At 36.9% G+C, this 18,634-nt stretch overlaps 1 protein-coding gene across 11 annotated transcripts in view; it reads right to left on the reverse strand.

Moving 5' to 3' along the window:
- The window catches only part of stac (C2 and C2B_Munc13-like domain-containing protein staccato), a 194,607-nt gene that overhangs the window by 21,168 nt on the left and 154,805 nt on the right, over nucleotides 1–18,634 (reverse strand). For 10 of the 11 annotated variants that reach the window (XM_069821789.1, XM_069821787.1, XM_069821791.1 and 7 more), the window contains 2 exons: nucleotides 1,083–1,247; nucleotides 315–381 (listed from right to left, as the gene is read on the reverse strand). In XM_069821789.1, coding sequence (XP_069677890.1) covers nucleotides 315–381; nucleotides 1,083–1,247 — 232 coding nt within the window. Of the gene's footprint in view, nucleotides 1–314; nucleotides 382–1,082; nucleotides 1,248–11,311; nucleotides 11,638–18,634 lie in introns of those variants that run through there. The other variant, XM_069821797.1, reaches the window with a different exon arrangement.

The raw sequence follows: 18,634 nt of genomic DNA on the forward strand, positions 1-18,634 counted from the left end.
CATCATATATTGGACACTGAAGTCCGTTGAGATCTTCTTTGGTCGTCCCACAATTTACTTTTTCCTTAGGATATAATTAAGAAATTTCATTAGTAATTCGTTTACAACTATTCTTTATACTGGTACTGGTACCTACTTGATTTAGCTATTGTTTTGTGTGGTAATCTATTTTATAATTTAAATTGAATATTTAATTGACTTTGTAGGTCTATACTTAATGTATTTCACACGTAGTTGTTTATTATCGATTTTAAATCCACATTAATACGTTTCCTGTAAAATTAATCATAAATTCAAACTGATATTTAACTTACCATTAGCATCCTTTGGTCTCAAATCTTTGGCTTCGATAACCTCAACGTTCAGGAGAATGTTTGGGGCCTGTAAGAAAACAAATTTTTTGTCATACCAAATTATATTTATGTAGTTGTGATCTCTAATATTCTAACTCAAATTTATATATATATATATATATATATATATATATATATATATATATATATATATATATAAACTAAAGTTACGCAGAACTGAAGACAAATCTCTAATTAAATTAAAAGTTGCTTTCTTGTAATAACGTTTATTTCCCTCTTAAGAGCGCATTCAATTTGTTGTACGAGTTCTGGACTGAAAAGAGCTGAAGCACTAATTGGAGTAATTAATTTTACTGTCTACACTTTTTTATTTATTTCACTTTTATGTGTTAGTCACATTCATAAAATCCAATATAAACATTGTAATTCAGAGCTTTATTATAGATGTAACACTTTCTGTCAGATTTTGTTCTACATTTCATATTCCTTAACATTAATTCCGGCAACTGCTGTGGAGTAACGTTAGCATGTCTGACCGTAAAACGAGCGGGTCCGGGTTCAAATCCTGGTTGAGACAAGTTACCTGGTTGAGGTTTTTCCCAGGGTTTTCCCTCAACCCATTAAAAGCAAATGCTAGATATCTTTCGGCACTGGACCCTGGACTCATTTCACAGTCATTATCACCTTCATTTCATTCAGACACTAGATAACCACAGCAGTTGATAAAGCATCGTAAAATAACCAATTAAAAAATCATTAATTCCTTACCTCCTTTGCTCTTGCAGTTTCCAGCAATTCATTGTGCTTCTCATCATCCAACTTGAAGGCCTCTTGTAAATAGGAGAACAGAGGATTACGGTGTTCCTCATCACTAGCATCACAGCCAACAATGTGTAGGATTTCATACAGGATCTCCGAATATAACTCTTCTATCTGTTGAACAAACGATAATACATAATAATTAAGTAATGGTGTTATTGTTGGTGTTGGTAGTGGTGGTAATGTTGGTGATTTGTGATGTAAAATTTGTTCTACGGGGTGTCAAAAATATATGGCATAACTTCAGGACTGAGGTCCTTATATGTAGATAATAAAACTAATTTATATCAATGTAAGACCGAAAGTGTTTGGTTTCCGAGTTTTGAAAGTCCGTCTATGACACTTAACTGTTCAGATGAAAATCCACGTGCAATTCTTCAATCACATCACCAACAGCGGTTCAGCATCAACATCTGGGAGGTTTCTTTTTTAGTAATACGATATTTAGACCCATGTACTTCCAAACAAACTCACGGGGCGAGTGTTCAGATACATTCTGGAAACAACATGCCTGATTTCACTGATCATTCATCGTCAAGTAAGTTACATTTTATGCACGATGGTGTTCCAGCACATTTTAGTCACTGTGTCCGCAATTACTTGAATGGAAGGTTTCCTGGTCGGTGGATAGGTAGAGGTGAACCAGCAGCTGCCTGGCCTCCACGCATACCTGACTTAAATCTACTAGATTTATTCTTGTGGGGCCATTTAAAATCGTTGGTGTATTGGACTCAGGTTGCTGATGTGGAAACTCTTCGAAATCGAATTGTGGCAGATTGTGAGATAATACGAAACACGCCAAGAATTTGGGGTCGTCTTCGCAGAGCCACGAGACTATGTAAGGCCTGCATTTATGCAGAAGGTGGACGTTTTCAATATTTATTGGAAGGTGATGTGAACAGGTAAGTGTCATAGTGAATATGTATAGATTTGTCTTATTACTCAATTTATACCCACAATGTACGTGTTGTTGTCCCTATGATTTAAACATGTAAATGAAGTAACAAGTTTATCAATATGTTGACATTATACATTTTCGACATAATGTGAATCAAGAAATCGTTTAGTTAATTTCGAAAAAAAAAAAAAAAAAAAAAAAGGACTCGTGTGAAATTTTCTCACTAGTGATATCTACATCCGATTTAAATAATATACGTAAATATGTAAGTAAACGAGATATTTATGAATCTAGTGGCTGATAGTGTGGTTTAAAATTCATTCGATATGAGAATCTCAACCATAATTTCAATTACCGTAATTAATATTAATTTTCAATAGAGCCATATGGCAGAAAAACTCAATATAAATTACAAGAGACTAAATTGTCCTAAGAAGAATATTTTCTTGCTTATGCTGTGCCAGCAATTCAAACTATTCGCATACTTTCGTAATTATAATATAAATTGACACAAAAACTGGTATGACTCTTTTAAAAGTGAAGGAAGGAGAAATTCTTGTCTGTTACTGTACCAAAATAACGGACGAACTGAACACTGAATGCTTCTGCAGATTGCAAGATAAATGTTTGCATTGCTTTACAAAAGAGCGTTGGTTAGAATTCCATTACGTCAGCGGCAGTGACCTACTATAACGAACAATATCGCCATTCAACTTCGTCATGTCACAAACATATGCAAATTCTTCTTCTTTGTGTTGGACGTTATTCGTTTAAATACTGTGGTTCGAAAGAGTCTGAAATGCGCTTTCTATTTATTAACACGGAATTGGAGAATAGGACCGATGTGTTGAGACATTGTCATGATGGATAACCCAATTCTGTCCTTGCCACAAGTTGGGTCTTCTTCGTCGAAATGCATCACAAAGACGCCGAAGAATTGCAACATACGCCTCCTTACTGTCAGTTCGATCCTCAGGAATAAATTCGAAATATACGAGACCCTGGATACCGAAGAACACTTCAAGCATTACTTTCCCATTTGATCGGTCGGCACGGAAACTCTTTGCCGTGGTGAGCCGGGAGATTTCCACGTTGAAGACTGCCGCTTTGGCTGCGGGTCGTAAAGGAAACACCATGTCTGTCACCTGTGATCACTCTGTGCAAGAGAGTTGGATCCTAGTCAATCAGGTCTCCACTAACCAGTTGCCGCTCTTCCCGCTGCTCATCTCTTAGGCTTCTTGGAACAACGTGCTCACACACACACACACACACACACACACACACACACACACACACACACACACACACACACACACACGTTGTATTTTCAAATCATTGTGCAGAATGGACTGCACAGAACCATGCGAAATGCCTAACAAAGTAGCCACATCATCTATTGACTGTCTGCAGTCTCGTCTGATTTCTTGTGCAACTCGAGCTATCATTTCTTCCGTTCTTGCCGATCTATGTATTCCTGAACGTGGATCGTCATCCGTTAAAAGATGGCCATTTGTGAAGCGCTTGTGCCACTCATACACTCGGGTCCGAGACATTGCTTCTTCTCCATACGCTTGGCGCATGAGTGCCAAAGTCTCAGTAAATGTTTTACCGAGTTTAACACAAAATGTAATGTTACCTCACTGCTCTTTCAAGCTCATTTTACCACATATACCTACAAGTCTTCACTAAACGAAGCGGAAAGCTCCACTGTATTACACGTCTTCACTAAACGAAGCGGAAAGCTGCACTGTATTACTCATTTTCACTAAACGAAGAGGAAAGCTGCACTGTATTACACGTCTTCACTAAACGAAGAGGAAAGCTGCACTGTATTACACGTCTTCACTAAACGAAGCGGAAAGCTGCACTGTATTCTGTATTACACGTCTTCACTAAACGAAGCGGAAAGCTGCACTGTATTACTCGTCTTCACTAAACGAAGCGGAAAGCTCCACTGTATTACACGTCTTCACTAAACGAAGCGGAAAGCTGCACTGTATTACACGTCTTCACTAAACGAAGCGGAAAGCTGCACTGTATTACTCGTCTTCACTAAACGAAGCTGAAAGCTGCACTGTATTACACGTCTTCACTAAACGAAGCGGAAAGCTGCACTGTATTACACGTCTTCACTAAACGAAGCGGAAAGCTGCACTGTATTACACGTCTTCACTAAACGAAGCGGAAAGCTGCACTGTATTACTCGTCTTCACTAAACGAAGCTGAAAGCTGCACTGTATTACACGTCTTCACTAAACGAAGCGGAAAGCTGCACTGTATTACACGTCTTCACTAAACGAAGCGGAAAGCTGCACTGTATTACTCGTCTTCACTAAACGAAGCTGAAAGCTGCACTGTATTACACGTCTTCACTAAACGAAGCGGAAAGCTGCACTGTATTACTCGTCTTCACTGAACGAAGCGGAAAGCTGCACTGTATTACTCGTCTTCACTGAACGAAGCGGAAAGCTGCACTGTATTACTCGTCTTCACTAAACGAAGCTAAGAGGTGCACTGTATTTGGATTTGTTTCCGGCTACGTTAGTCTTCCCCATTCTCATGAGCAGCCGCACTGAGTCTATACGCCTGGAGAGTAGGTCACATACCACACGGACAAGGCAGAGTAGTTGCCTATAGAGCACGGCGTTGCCACAGGAAGTTCCGATACTTTCTGACTCTATTAATATATTAATTAACACTGTCTTTTGCGAACGAATTTGGCATACATTGTAGGATTGTAGCATACATAGAAAGCAATGGTTTTCATTACAATTCTAGAGCAGTTGTCTGTAATATTTGAACATATTTATCTAGGTTGGAAACTCTAAATTTAGTAAAATCAACTTTCAATCGTGGCGGCCATTTGCTGTAATGACGAGAAAACATACTATCATGCAAAAAATATATTACATAGCTAACGTTTATTCAACAGAAACTTGGAACCGAGATTCCCCCATTAATATATTATAAAAGAAAATTTAAAAAGAAAGCAATTAATTTTAAATATCTTAAAGAAAAGTACGAACTGAATAATGTTGTAAAACATTTAACATAAAAAATTACCATTACATTAATACTTACATAATTAACGTTTGTTTTTATTATCTCAACATAAAATAAGGTCACTGATCTTTAACAGGAAGCTAAATTTCTAGTACAGTAGAATCCCGATTATCCGTCACCTTATTAACCGATTGGCGGATTATCCGACTGTCTATTTCTCGCTCTTTTTTTTTTTTCTTTAGAAATAAATAACTTATATGAAGTACTGTTTTGTACATCATATTAGTAGGTACTACATATGTTTTTGCTAGAGAGCGTCATTACAAGCCTTATCGCTACACAGCATTGTCTACTGTTCGAATTGCCGTTCTGTAATATAACTTCTATATAAAATGTCTTCCGCGGGTGTTAACAGAAAACGTGTTGTGCTAAATATCGAAAAAATGGAAATAATTGAATGGTTTGAGAAATAGAAACTATGGCTGATCTCAAATCAGAATATGAGATTGGAGTTACAACTGCGCGATTTAATAAAAAAAAACACGGATAAAGTATAAAAAGTATGTAAATCTACAACATGAGACTTCCTTTATTACTGTCTTTCCTGAGACAGTCATTAGGAAGAGCTTCCTTGCCCCTTAAAATTCCGTCGTTGACAACCAGACTTAAATTAGTGAATTTCTGATCCACTACCTAGCGAGTTAAATACAAGACCATGGAGGAAATTACATAATCTTTTATGGTACGGATTATCCGATTTTTCGATCAACCGTTCAGTTCATCCCCTTCATTACCACGGATAATAGAGGTTCTACTGTAATAACTGGCCGAGGTTTAGTGTGAATGTATTTTAAGTTATCTACGAATACTGTAAATTAAACCTCCAGTAAAAATAAAATCAGCGCACTGCGTTTCTAGATTTAGACTAACTACCTGATCCATGCAGGTGTAGACCTACAAGAAGTAACACATTCTCAAGGACGATGCACAGTAAGACGGCACATAAATAATCCACGGTCAAGTAGTAAGTAGCCTGTAGTAGACGAAATGGTCCAACCTCAACAAGAAATTGAGATCTACGATTGGTTACGGGTTAGTATTAAGACATTTACAAAACAAATAATTATAAGTTTAGATATATAATATAAAGTTTATTTTCAATCTTATGACATCTATTTCGATTACGTTAACAAGTAATATTTTACATGTTAAGTATCGATATAATATTTGCATTAACGTTTCCGTCTGGTATGACAAAATTTTATATTATTATTATTTTTTTTAATTTTAACAATATTAATAAAGAAATTGTAGTTCTTATATGAGACGTTTAGTTGCAAAATCAGATACATTACTAAAACATAATTTTTCAGTATGAAGGAAAAAAGTTTGCAAGAAACCAAGAATTTGCAACCAATACTATTCTTTCATCATACAAATCCATGTGATGTATCTGGCATTGGAGTATAAGAGTGCTATAGCAGTTGTGGAATCATATGAAGATATGAAATATAACATTAACTCATTTTCTTAAAAAAAAAGTGATGCATCTGATTTTACAACTACACGCCTCATATGTAAGTTCACAAATTAGACAAGATGATAGCATTAAATGTTTGTAGATAACATATCAATAAAACTCGTGAAAATTATTGTGTAAATAACGTTAGGTATATTAATTTAAATATTTATGAATGTAATTTATGTATTTTAACATATTTGACATGACCATAATTATAATTTCGTATATAACTATATATAAATGTACATAACTATTATGACAAAATAGATATTGCCAAAACTGTATCCGAAGATGCCATACCAGGCGAAAACATTAATACAAATATTATATTCATACTTAACACGTAAAATATTACGTGTTAATGTTATCGAAATAGATAACTTATAAGATTGAAAATGAACCTTATTATATCATTATTATACTTAGCTGAAACAAAAAACATGAATTGTAAATTATAAGTTTGTTGAAATTAACATCAGCAGGCAAACGTTTATGTGTGTGTGTGTGTAATGCCTAGTCGCTTCACTTGCGTGATTCGGGTCAGTGCAATATATACCAGGATTTAGACTACGTGATTCATACAGGTCTACAATAAGTTGTCGCAGTCCAAAAGCAGACATTGTTGTGGGAGGAATGATAAATAATTCATAGTTAAGTATATGTAGGCGATCTAAATAATTAAACAAGGAATAGAGAGTAATACAATATCTTATGAACAGTTTAGAATGAATGTAAGCAATCTACGATACAATAACTAAAATTTTAATGAAACTCAAATGTTATTCAATGCAATGCACTGATTCTACACGTGTCGAGAAATTGTCACATTCTCAAGGACGGTGCTGCAGTGTGACGAAATATAAATAGCTCACGGTCAAGTATATGTAGACGGGCAGATCCAGCTTCAACAGTAGTAGTAGTAGTAGTAGTAGTATTTATTGTCATTTTCAACTATAGACGTTATTTAGCGTCCGAGCTCAACGTGGGCGACATTTTGTTTGGAGTCCTCCATCACGAACAAGGTTTCTTTGTATGCTGTAAATCTATAACGAACCAACGACTTTACTTCCCTTCCGAATGAAGCCATGCTAAGGATTTTATCGCCCTTAAAATTCCAACGCCCTCGGTCTTATCGGAACCCATAAATCTCAAATCCAACGGTGGTATGGTAACCACCAGAACACCGAGAACGACACAAGGAATCGAGAGAAATCATTGGTTACAAATTTAGTATGAATACATTTTAAAATTAGAATTCCATGAAAATGAAATCAGATTACAAAAGATTATGCGGTGCAGTGCATGCCAAGACTTCCTGCCTCTCACAGGTGTAACAGAAAATTGTCGCATTTTCAAGGACGACGTTGTGTGACCGAACGTAAATAAGCCAGGGTCAAGTAAGCGTAATCGAAATGGTCCAACTAATGCAAGTAATGTCACAAGAAGCTAAAATAGTACGCCAGAGCATGGAGAGTATTACGTTCAGTCAGGGTTTGAAACAGCTATAATTGAAGAGTCCACTGCAAGAATGATGGATGTCATTTGGAATACATTTTGCAGGAGAATCGATTGAAAGTTTGACATGCTTAGCGCTCAAAGCTTAACTGTGATTTTCCGACCATTACTGGACAATGACTATCAGTGTTAATTCCATGTAACTCTCTATGTACATTCTATATGTCTTAAGCTATGCATTGACAGTCTTAGTTCATTTTCGACAAAAAAGTGACATCCATCATTCTCGCAGTGGACTCTTCAATTATATATTACAGTTGCTACTCTGAATTCCTACAATTTGTAGAAGAGTGATTTTTAATGTTTTCAACTCTTTCCAAATTAAAAGAGACATACTATATCTTTGTTGAAATTAGTAAAATACAAAGAAATATACTCAAGTGATAACTGTAAGCGAGAAATATCCGCAAAAGAACTGAAGATTAATATAAAACATATAATCGGTACCGTTACCTATAAAATATACTAGGAAAATGTTCCTCTGAAATCAGTCGAGACTTTATAGTAATTGCACAAAAAGTAATAAACTACTAAAAATAAGAAATAATAAAGATAGTGTACCCTGTATATTAGCCCTACGTTAAAAAGGCGTACTGCAGCAGATTATGTTGAGTTCTCTCTCAACTCTCGGCTTCAGAAGATTTTTTTTGCTGTGGTTTACACTTTTCATGACGTCTTTGTGTGATGATACACATTCCGCATTTTCATTTCCGCGGCGCTTACAGCTTTTGGCCTAGGTCCACACTCAGGCTTTTTCGAAACCAAACTTTTTCTAGCTTGACATATTAAGAAACTCTGAACCAGTCAAGGTATTACAGTAATTGTACAAAAAATGTAAAAACTACTAAAAAAAAAAAAGAATGAAGATATTGGCCTACGACGCCTACGTCGAGAAAACGTACGACGGTAGGTTAAGTTGAGTTTCTCACACATCTCGGCTTCAGAAGATTATATTTTGCTATTGTAGATCACGCATTTCTCGAGACCTATTTCTTTAATAATACATATTTTTTATCTTCGTAGTCTTACAACTTTCGATCTAGGTCCACAACTTGGCTTTTTTTAAATCTGACTTTTTTAGGTTCACACATTAAGAAACTGATTATTTGCTAACTGCAATCTGATTATTATGCTATTTATATAATTTTGGCACACCTACATGGAAACTGTTGGTTTTCACAACACGTTATTGGTTAGAAAGTTGTTCTTTGCTGTACGCGTAGAATAAAAACATTGTTAGATTCATTTTTCCGTAAGAATACCGCAAAGTTGTCATAGTAACATAATATGTATGTATGTATGTATGTATGTATGTATGTATGTATGTATGTATGTATGTATGTATGTATGTATGTATGTATGTGTGTGTGTGTGTATGTATGTATGTATGTATGTAATGCTCAACCAGATTGATTCAACATAATTTGGTTTCTGGCAGACCAGTACAAAGTTCCCATAGAGGATTTAAAATTTACAAGTTTTTTTACAAACATTTAAATGTTCCCAATTCATAATAGAATTTTCCTCATTACAAATGACACACTGAGGTGATGGTAACAGACCCAGTTTATATAAATATTCCGCCAGGCAGTCGTGTCCTGTGGCAATCCTTATGGCAGCTACAGTCTCTTTACGGGGGTGATCAGGAAGTATGTCTGACTTGTCAACACGACCAGTCCATTATAACATAATGTTCCTACAGTTATAGTTATAATTAGACGTACTATAAAGACAATGTAGTATTAGAAAGCCGTGACTCCTAGCGTACAGAAATCTCAACAGTCTGTGAATAATTAATACTTACTTATGGCTTTTAAGGAACCCGGGGGTTCATTGCCGCCCTCACATAACCCCGCCATCGGTCCCTATCCTGAGCAAGATTAATCCAGTCTCTACAATCATATCCCACCTCCCTCAAATCCATTTTAATATTATCCTCCCATCTACGTCTCGGCCTCCCCAAAGGTCTTTTTTGTCTTCTTCTACTTGGTAAATAACCAACTACGCTATATCAACTACGAGATTATTTAGAGTCGATGGAACTGATGATAGCGAGATATGTGGCGAGACGAGGCCGAGGATTCGTCATAGATTACCTGACATTTGCCTTACGGTTGGGGAAAACCTCGGAAAAAACTCAACCAGGTAATCAGCTCATGCGGGAATCGAACCCACGCCCGAGCGCAACTCCGAATCGGCAGGCAAACGTCTTAGCCGATTGAGCTACGCCGGTGGCTGGTCTTTTTCCATCCGGCCTCACAACTAACACTTTATATGCATTTCTTGATTCGCCCATAAGTGCTACATGACCTGCCCATCTCAAACGTCTGGATTTAATGTTCCTAATTATATCAGGTGAAGAATACTTCTTTTTCTTCTTCTTTCCCTTAGTTTAACCTCTCCCATTTAGGTTCTTATTACACGACCCACGTCACCCGGGCCTTACAGGGCCGCGACCTGTCGGGAGAGGAATTAATCTATGGATCACATACATACTTTTTTGACCACACAAGGACATGGAGAGACTCCCGGATGAGTGATCAGCTCAATGCCAGGGCCATCTCCGATACAACACAAACATTTAAGACATTACACATCATTCACTCACACATATGAAAGGATTAAGGGAATAATCGCCGTCCATGACCGGACTTTCAAGAGATACAATCCCGGCATTTGCCTGGAAATAACTGAGGAAACCATGAAAAACCTCAGTTAGAATTGCCGGCCCCTGGGATCGAACCCCGGATCTCCCGAATGCAAGGCCAGCCCTCTACCACGCCGCTAGCCAGCTCGGTGGTGAAGAATACAACTGTGATAAATTAATAAATTAATTAGTTCACATATAATTTCCATGTAGTTGTGTCAAAAATATTGTACGTAACTAGTACGAAAATTATTTTCGCGCACTTGTTTCGAAACTCCGAACTCGGCTAACGCCTCGTCCTGCAAAGTACCACTTTTTGTCCTAGTTACGTAAATAACTATTTTTATAGATATTGTTGCATTTAACTATGTCTTGACTTATACGTAATACACTTAATTATATTATAAATGTACGTTGTGATTAGGACACTAACTTAGAAGGAAAAGTAATACGATTTTTGTATAACATTGAAGAAGTATGTAGTAATTCGTTGGATGAAGAAACAATAAGGTACAGCAATATAGAAAACCCTACGGTCGCATGTGTAATGCACAGCACAACGAACAGAGCACCATTTGCACTGGGTCACTTACTGTCATACTCTGCAGATACAGCGTTGTCTGCCTCTGCAGCATGTCCTTCTTGACGCCTCGGAACGTATTCCGATTCGGTCTTGTCAACGTCCCTACGCCCCCTGCCATCATTTTTCATCCACACGTCAATATGCAAACGATCAACTGTTCGTCACGAGCAGCCAGGTCCTATTAGTGACCGAACAGGTCTGCATCCTGCACACTCGCACCTCTTCCTGTCACTAGGTCCATCTCGCACACCTCCTCTCAGCACACTACCAGAGTTCACAAACATCCTTCTGCCCCCCAGAAATAAAAATCACAAATCCCACCTTGGGCTGCGGCAGACAAACTATCTGCCGATATACAACACTTCACAACACATACTCTCAGACCTGAGCGAGCATGCGCTAATGCTATCCTATATACAAAATGGTTACAACATCATAACTGCTGTATTTAAAGAACCATTGCTCAAAATTCTAATTATAAAATACCACTCAGACATTCTCTTCATACACAGAAATCTGACCCATCGCTCAGATCAAAGTCACTAAACTCTTAAAAAATATTTACAAAAATTCATTGATTATGTTTTTGGCACAGATGATAACGGCTAGGCTGTGATGCTTTTGGACGTGCCCTGCCAAATTCTATTCCTGACTTGGTTGCGTGCGAAAGTTTATTTTCACCCATTTGGCTCTTGACGTTTCTTATTTTTCATGTTCAAGTGTTATATGTATATTTGTTAACAATCACAACATATTGCACAGCCTACACCAATATGTTACACGTTTCCTAAAATCCAGGTATATAAATTGTACTTTAAATACCTTTGACACACACTTACAACGAAAGAAGAAATTTGGCATAGGTCCACAACACCGAGATAAGCACTGTCTGTCGAAGGTAAAGACCTAGGCCAATAATCAGGGCTTTGAACGGCGAGGTGAGCCAAAACGATTTAAGTATTTGATTAATCAACATTTAAACCTGTAGACTATTAAATAAGCTTATATACTATTGCATTTATTGTTATTAATTATGTAACAGAATCGGACAATGACCTTAACACCAGAAAACAACACCAACAAACAAATAGCTGTACATAAGCTCAAGAAATTCGTATTTTCAGTATGTGGATTGTGATTCGCAGTTGAGTATAACTTGTGTAGAAACCCAACCAGGTAAGTCTATTCAGTCCAAGTGGGGCTCGAACCCACGCGTGATCGCAGTCTCTGAATACAAATATTTTCCTTGTTATCCTATATCTGAAATTATACAGGGTGATTCACGAGGATTTACCGTCATTTAACGAAGCTTATTTCCGAAGACATTCTGAGCAAAAAAATAAATGTCCTAAACATTTGTCCTAATCTCAATATTTTCAAAGTTACACTAATTTGAAGTTGTTTGTAAAATATATTTTTTCTTTAGTTTTAAGGATAAAAGGATATTACAAATAGAGAATGAACTATTCAGAAGTATCATTTCTTTAATTGGCTAATATTCTGAAGCTAAAAATGTGTTGTTAATTGCTTTGTACAAATTTTGTGTTTAAATTTTAAACTAAAAATTACATTATTCTTACGCACTTATCACAAAAATTGTTACAAATCATACGACTTTAGGAACTTGAGTCTTTACAGTTTAATTATGTATCCTAATGTACAGTCTTGAAGAATCTACAAGAGTGGCGTGATTTGTAACAATTGTGTGATAAATGCGTAAGAAAAATGTAACTTTGTGAATAAAAATTAAAAAAAAAAATCTGTACGAAGCAACTATGGAGTTTACAACACATTTTTAGCTTCAGAATACTAGCTAATTAAAGAAATTATACTCCTGAATAGTTCACTCTCTATTTGTAACATTCTTTTATCCTTAAAACTAAAGAATAATGGTATTTTACAAATATCTTCAAATTAGTGTAACTCTGAAAATTTTGAGATTAGGACAAAATAATGTTTATATGACATTTTTTGCTCACAATGTCTTCGGAAACAAGCTCCGTAAGGGACGGTAAATCCTCGTGAATCATTCTATATAATTTGGTCTGGCGTAAAGCACCATGCTTCTAGGTCTCAATGAGTAGGGAATGTCCCTACTCTATCCTTTCTCTGAGTATATTTACGGCCTCGAACTTGAAGTATTGCACAAGGTCATAGTCTGAAAATGTATAATTATGGTTATTAACCTTCACCTACGGGGCTTTACCAGAATTTCTCTATTAAAAGAATGGTTTGTTGCCTTCGAGCTTTCACTATAACTTGGTTTGTACCGTAATGTTTTCGTTGCAATAACGGACAGGAATTTACATAACTTCCTACTATGGAATTTCCACTGCCTTTTCTATTCTTTCGACTTACGCTACACAGTTCATTTGAACTTGTTAATTCATTAAGTAATGTTTGTGGTGTGAAAACTATGCGAGTGTTCTTCTCATGTATAAACTATGTATGTATGTATGTATGTATGTATGTATGTATGTATGTATGTATGTATGTATGTATGTATGTATGTATGTATGTATGTATGTATGTATGTATGTATGTATGTATGTATGTATGTATGTATGTATGTTATGTATGTATGTATCCAATGCCTACCCATTTCACTTTACATGATTCGGGTTCCGCATATTGCGGATATGTGGCAGGTCTGTGACCCATTTTTCTAGTTGTACACCACTTCGGCGGGCCACACTGTACAGAAGTGGCAAAAAACCGGACCGACCCTTGTAGCTGATTTCAGAGCCTTGTTCACAGTGACAGCACGATAGACTGGTAACTAAGACTTTCGTGGTTCGAATCCTGCCTGGGAAGGAAACTTTTTTTTGTTCCTTATTCAAATTTATTCCCAATACTTTTATATTGCAGCGATATTCTACTACTTAATTAACTTATTATTCCCAGAACATGAATTTTACCAGCTTATTTTATAATGGCTTTCGAAATAGGCTACGTCAGCAGTCGAAGCTGCAGCAATTTCAATAGATCACTCGCTATCTTGTGAATGCGAGCGTGGCACGCACAGTGGCTCATTTCGGGGACTTTGATTATTCCGTCGGTCCAGTTTTTTTGCCACTACTGTACTGCATTTTATTCTAATAGCGATACTGTAGGTATAGTATATGTATAGTGTATACGTTTACATGTAGACCTATGTACTCTGAGGTAAATGTAATTCACCCACACGGAATTTCTATTTGTATTTCATATTAATCATTTTGTTTATTTGCAATATCATCATTCCGATGGTAATGCTGTGAACCCGCAATTTGAGAAGAAAATACTCCAGCAAGCCCATCCCATCAGACAGAAATTGCATTGTTTGTTCGTCTGTTACCAGGTCGAATACATCTCGGTTAAGGACAAGGAAATGAGCAGCAAAATCCAACGTGATTCATCTCAATAATGATACTTTGTAACAAAACCGAGCCAGCTGAACACGTGGTGACATCATCTGATACTAAAGAGATGTTGCATTGAATTGCCTATGTCTGTGGTTTCCAAACTTTCTTGCTCCGGATCCGTTTCGACTTCGAAAAAAATTAACAGAGCCTCAAATGACTCATGTATTGTAAGACTGGTTGCATGACAACTTGCGTCACATTCTACTGTTTAAATAGCACACTTTGAAATTGGATACACTATCAAGTAGAATTGTCGATATTTTTTGTGTGGTTTTATGAACTTGATAGTCCATATTTTAGCATCAACAATACGTTACGATGTATAGACATAAATTCATAAATAGGTTTATATGTAGTATCTATAGTAGAACTTATAAAATTCTTGTGTAGTGTCAATAATTACACGGATAATAAAATCTTACCTAATTAATAATTATTAATGCGAAGGATGGAGCTGTTTCGTCGTCTCGCCAATTTTCTTAAAATTGGGGGCGATCGAGGAACGATGGATTATCATCTGGTATGACATTCAGGCGATGTTGGATTTTGTTGCTACACTTTGTTAAAATTCTACTTCGCACAGATATGTAGTTGGAAACGGGAGGCGTTCTTTCACCCATTTAGACATCCGAATATTCCTTTATCGAAGTCTACACCACAATTCATTAAGAGGAAGTTCCCTGAAGCTCCGTACAGTCTGAGATCAAATCTAGCAAACTCTCTTATTTTTTCCGGACATGTCAACCGGTTTTTCTATAATTCTAAAATAGTTTATTATCCAATTATCTTGTTCGGTATGAAATTCTGTAAGGTTATGGCTCTTCCTACTGCATTATATGGATCCGAAAATTGGGTACGAATAAAAAGGAATGTGAGTAGAATTCAAGCTAATGAAATGACATTTCTTAGATACGTGAAAGGATGTACACGACAAGACAGAATTAGAAATGAAGATATAAGGAATGAACTACAGATTACATCACTAAATGACAAAATAGAACAATACAGAAACAGATGGTTAAGTCATATAGAAATAATGCCTGAAGGAAAAATCCCGAAACAAATACTTTCATATAATCCACAGTGAGAATGGCTCGACCTTGTTGACCGGAACAAGTGAAATCACCTAAACCTTGATGGGAGAAGAAGATCTTGTTCGGTGGTGGATGCAAAATATTTCCGAAAATATTCTTGGAAACCATTTAAATGTTGACTAATGTTATTAACATCAGCTTCTGAGAGGCAAGTTTCTGTATGTATCAAAACATCACCGAGTCCTATGAAGCATTTATATGGTATTTTCTCTATACATTTCTTCCAGAACATAAGTTTGCGCTGAAGCGATGGAATTTTGTTCCTGGTTGTTAATACCGAAAAATTTTTTTCCTAACGTGAGGGATTAAGTGTGTTCATTTCAGAACTTCCCAGCTTGAATAATTTTAGATGTGCAGGAGACACGACTTTGAGGAAAAACACGTCGATTTAATTTCCGAATGGAGATATCAAAACCATTACTCATGGAATTTTCTGTTCCACGCTTCACCTCAATCACACCCACTTCTTAATTTCAAATTGCACTCCTTAACTTCAGACGCATCATTTTAAAGGGGACGATAAACATATCCGTCTACCCCCCCCCCCAACAGTCCATCCGTAGTCATGAGGACACACACAAATCTGTTATAAATAGTAACTTTCTATAAAGTAAGTAATTATTAATGTTAATAATAATCAAATACTTGGGGTATACTATAAGCAGTAACATGAGCTGCCGCCAAGAAGTCGAAAGGAGGATAGCAATGGCAAAGGAAGCTTTTAGTAGAAAGAGGAACATCATCTGGAGAAAGAACTACGAAAGAGACTAGTGAAGTACTTTGTGTGAAGTGTGGCATTGTACGGGGCAGAAACCTGGACATTACGAGAAGTGAAGATAAGCGAATAGAAGCATTTGAAATGTGGATATACGTATATGGAAAAGGCTGGAGCGTGTTAAATGGACAGACAGAATAAGAAACGAAACTGTGTTGGAAAGAGTGGGTGAAAAAAGAATGATGTTGAAATTGATCAGGAAGAGGAAAAGGAATTGGCTGGGTCACTGGCTAAGAAGAAACTGCCTTCTGAAGGATGCACTGGAAGAAATGATGAATTCGGGGCAGAAGATGATGTTAGATGATAGACGACATTAAGATAAATGGATCATATGCGGCGACTAAAAGAAAGACAGAAAATAGGAAAGACTGGGGAATGCTGGGTTTGCAGTGAAAAACGTGCCCTTGGGCAGAACACTGTGAATGAATCTTTTTACACTGGAGCTCCAAGTAAAGAAAAAAACTATGGTCAAGCCAAGTACCTAAGAATGCGTCCATTTCCTGGCCTGGCATGCCTGGGATCGTTTACTTTAAGTCCAAACACGTGAGCCCAGACCCCGCATATTTCCACAAAGTTACGATCCGAGAAGTGAGCGATTCTTTGGGCATCACTCATCTCGCCCGTAATTATTTACTGCTGAGGAGCAAGTTAGTTTCGCAGCCACGTGCGATGCTGGAGTCCATCCAGTCTTGTAACAACGTATTTTTAACACAAATCTGATAAAGTACGGAGAACACGGCGCCTGCTTTATGCCACACCGCCGATAGCCGCTAATTGGAATTGCAATCGCTCCTCTGACGCAAGTGTTTCACAGCTCGCGTTCATGATGAAGACCATTTTATAACGCCCACTCCGAGAGCATCATTTCATAACAGTTGACAGAACACTAGCCAATTAAAGAAGTTATACTTCTGAATAGTACATTCGCTAATTGTAATATTCTTTTACCCTTAAAACTAAAGAAAAATGGTATTTTTTAACAACTTCAAATTAGTGTAACTCTGAAAATATGAAAATAGGACCCATATTTATATGACATCTTTTGCTCAAAATATCTTCGGGAATATGCTCCGTAAGTGGCTGTATTATAATAATACTTACTTACTGGCTTTTAAGGAACCCGGAGGTTCATTGCCGCCCTCACATAAGCCCGCCATAGGTCCCTATCCTGAGCAAGATCAATCCAGTCTCTACCATCATATCCCACCTCCCTCAAATCCATTTTAATATTATCTTCCCATCTACGTCTCGGCCTCCCTAAAGGTCTTTTTCCCTCTGGCCTCCCAACTAACACTCTATATGCATTTCTGGATTCGCCCATACGTGCTACATGCCCTGCCCATCTCAAACGTCTGGATTTAATGTTCCTAATTACCTATGTCAGGTGAAGAATGCAATGCGTGCAGTTCTGTGTTGTGTAACTTTCTCATTCTCCTGTAACTTCATCCCTCTTAGCCCCAAATATTTTCCTAAGCACCTTATTCTCCAACACCCTTAACCTATGTTCGTCTCTCAAAGTGAGAGTCCAAGTTTCACAACCATAAAGAACAACCGGTAATATAACTGTTTCATAAATTCTAACTTTCAGATTTTTTACAGCAGACTGGATGATAAAAACTTCTCAATCGAATAATAACAGGCATTTCCCATATTTATTCTGTGTTTAATTTCTCCCGAATATCATTTATATCTGTTACTGTTGCTCCCAGGTATTTGAATTTTTCCACCTCTTCGAAGGATAAATCTCCAATTTGTATGGTCCATTTCGTACAATATTCTGGTCACGAGACATAATCATATACTTTGTCTTTTCGGGATTTACTTCCAAATCTATCTCTTTACTTGTTTCAAGTAAAATTCCCGTATTTTCCCTAATCGTTTGTGGATTTTGTCCTAACATATTCTCGTCATCCGCATAGAGAAGCAGTTAATGTAACCCGTTCAAAATCTCATAACCTTATTCCTTTGCTGTGGTCGTGCCAGAGAATCAGTCCCATTCCGAGGTTTCGTAACAAGCTGTTTTTTTACGGTGATGGGTTGTTAGCCCTTCGCCCAACCCC

This window comes from Periplaneta americana, chromosome 3, assembly GCF_040183065.1.
Source record: "Periplaneta americana isolate PAMFEO1 chromosome 3, P.americana_PAMFEO1_priV1, whole genome shotgun sequence".
In the NCBI taxonomy this organism is placed as follows: Eukaryota; Metazoa; Arthropoda; class Insecta; order Blattodea; family Blattidae; genus Periplaneta; species Periplaneta americana.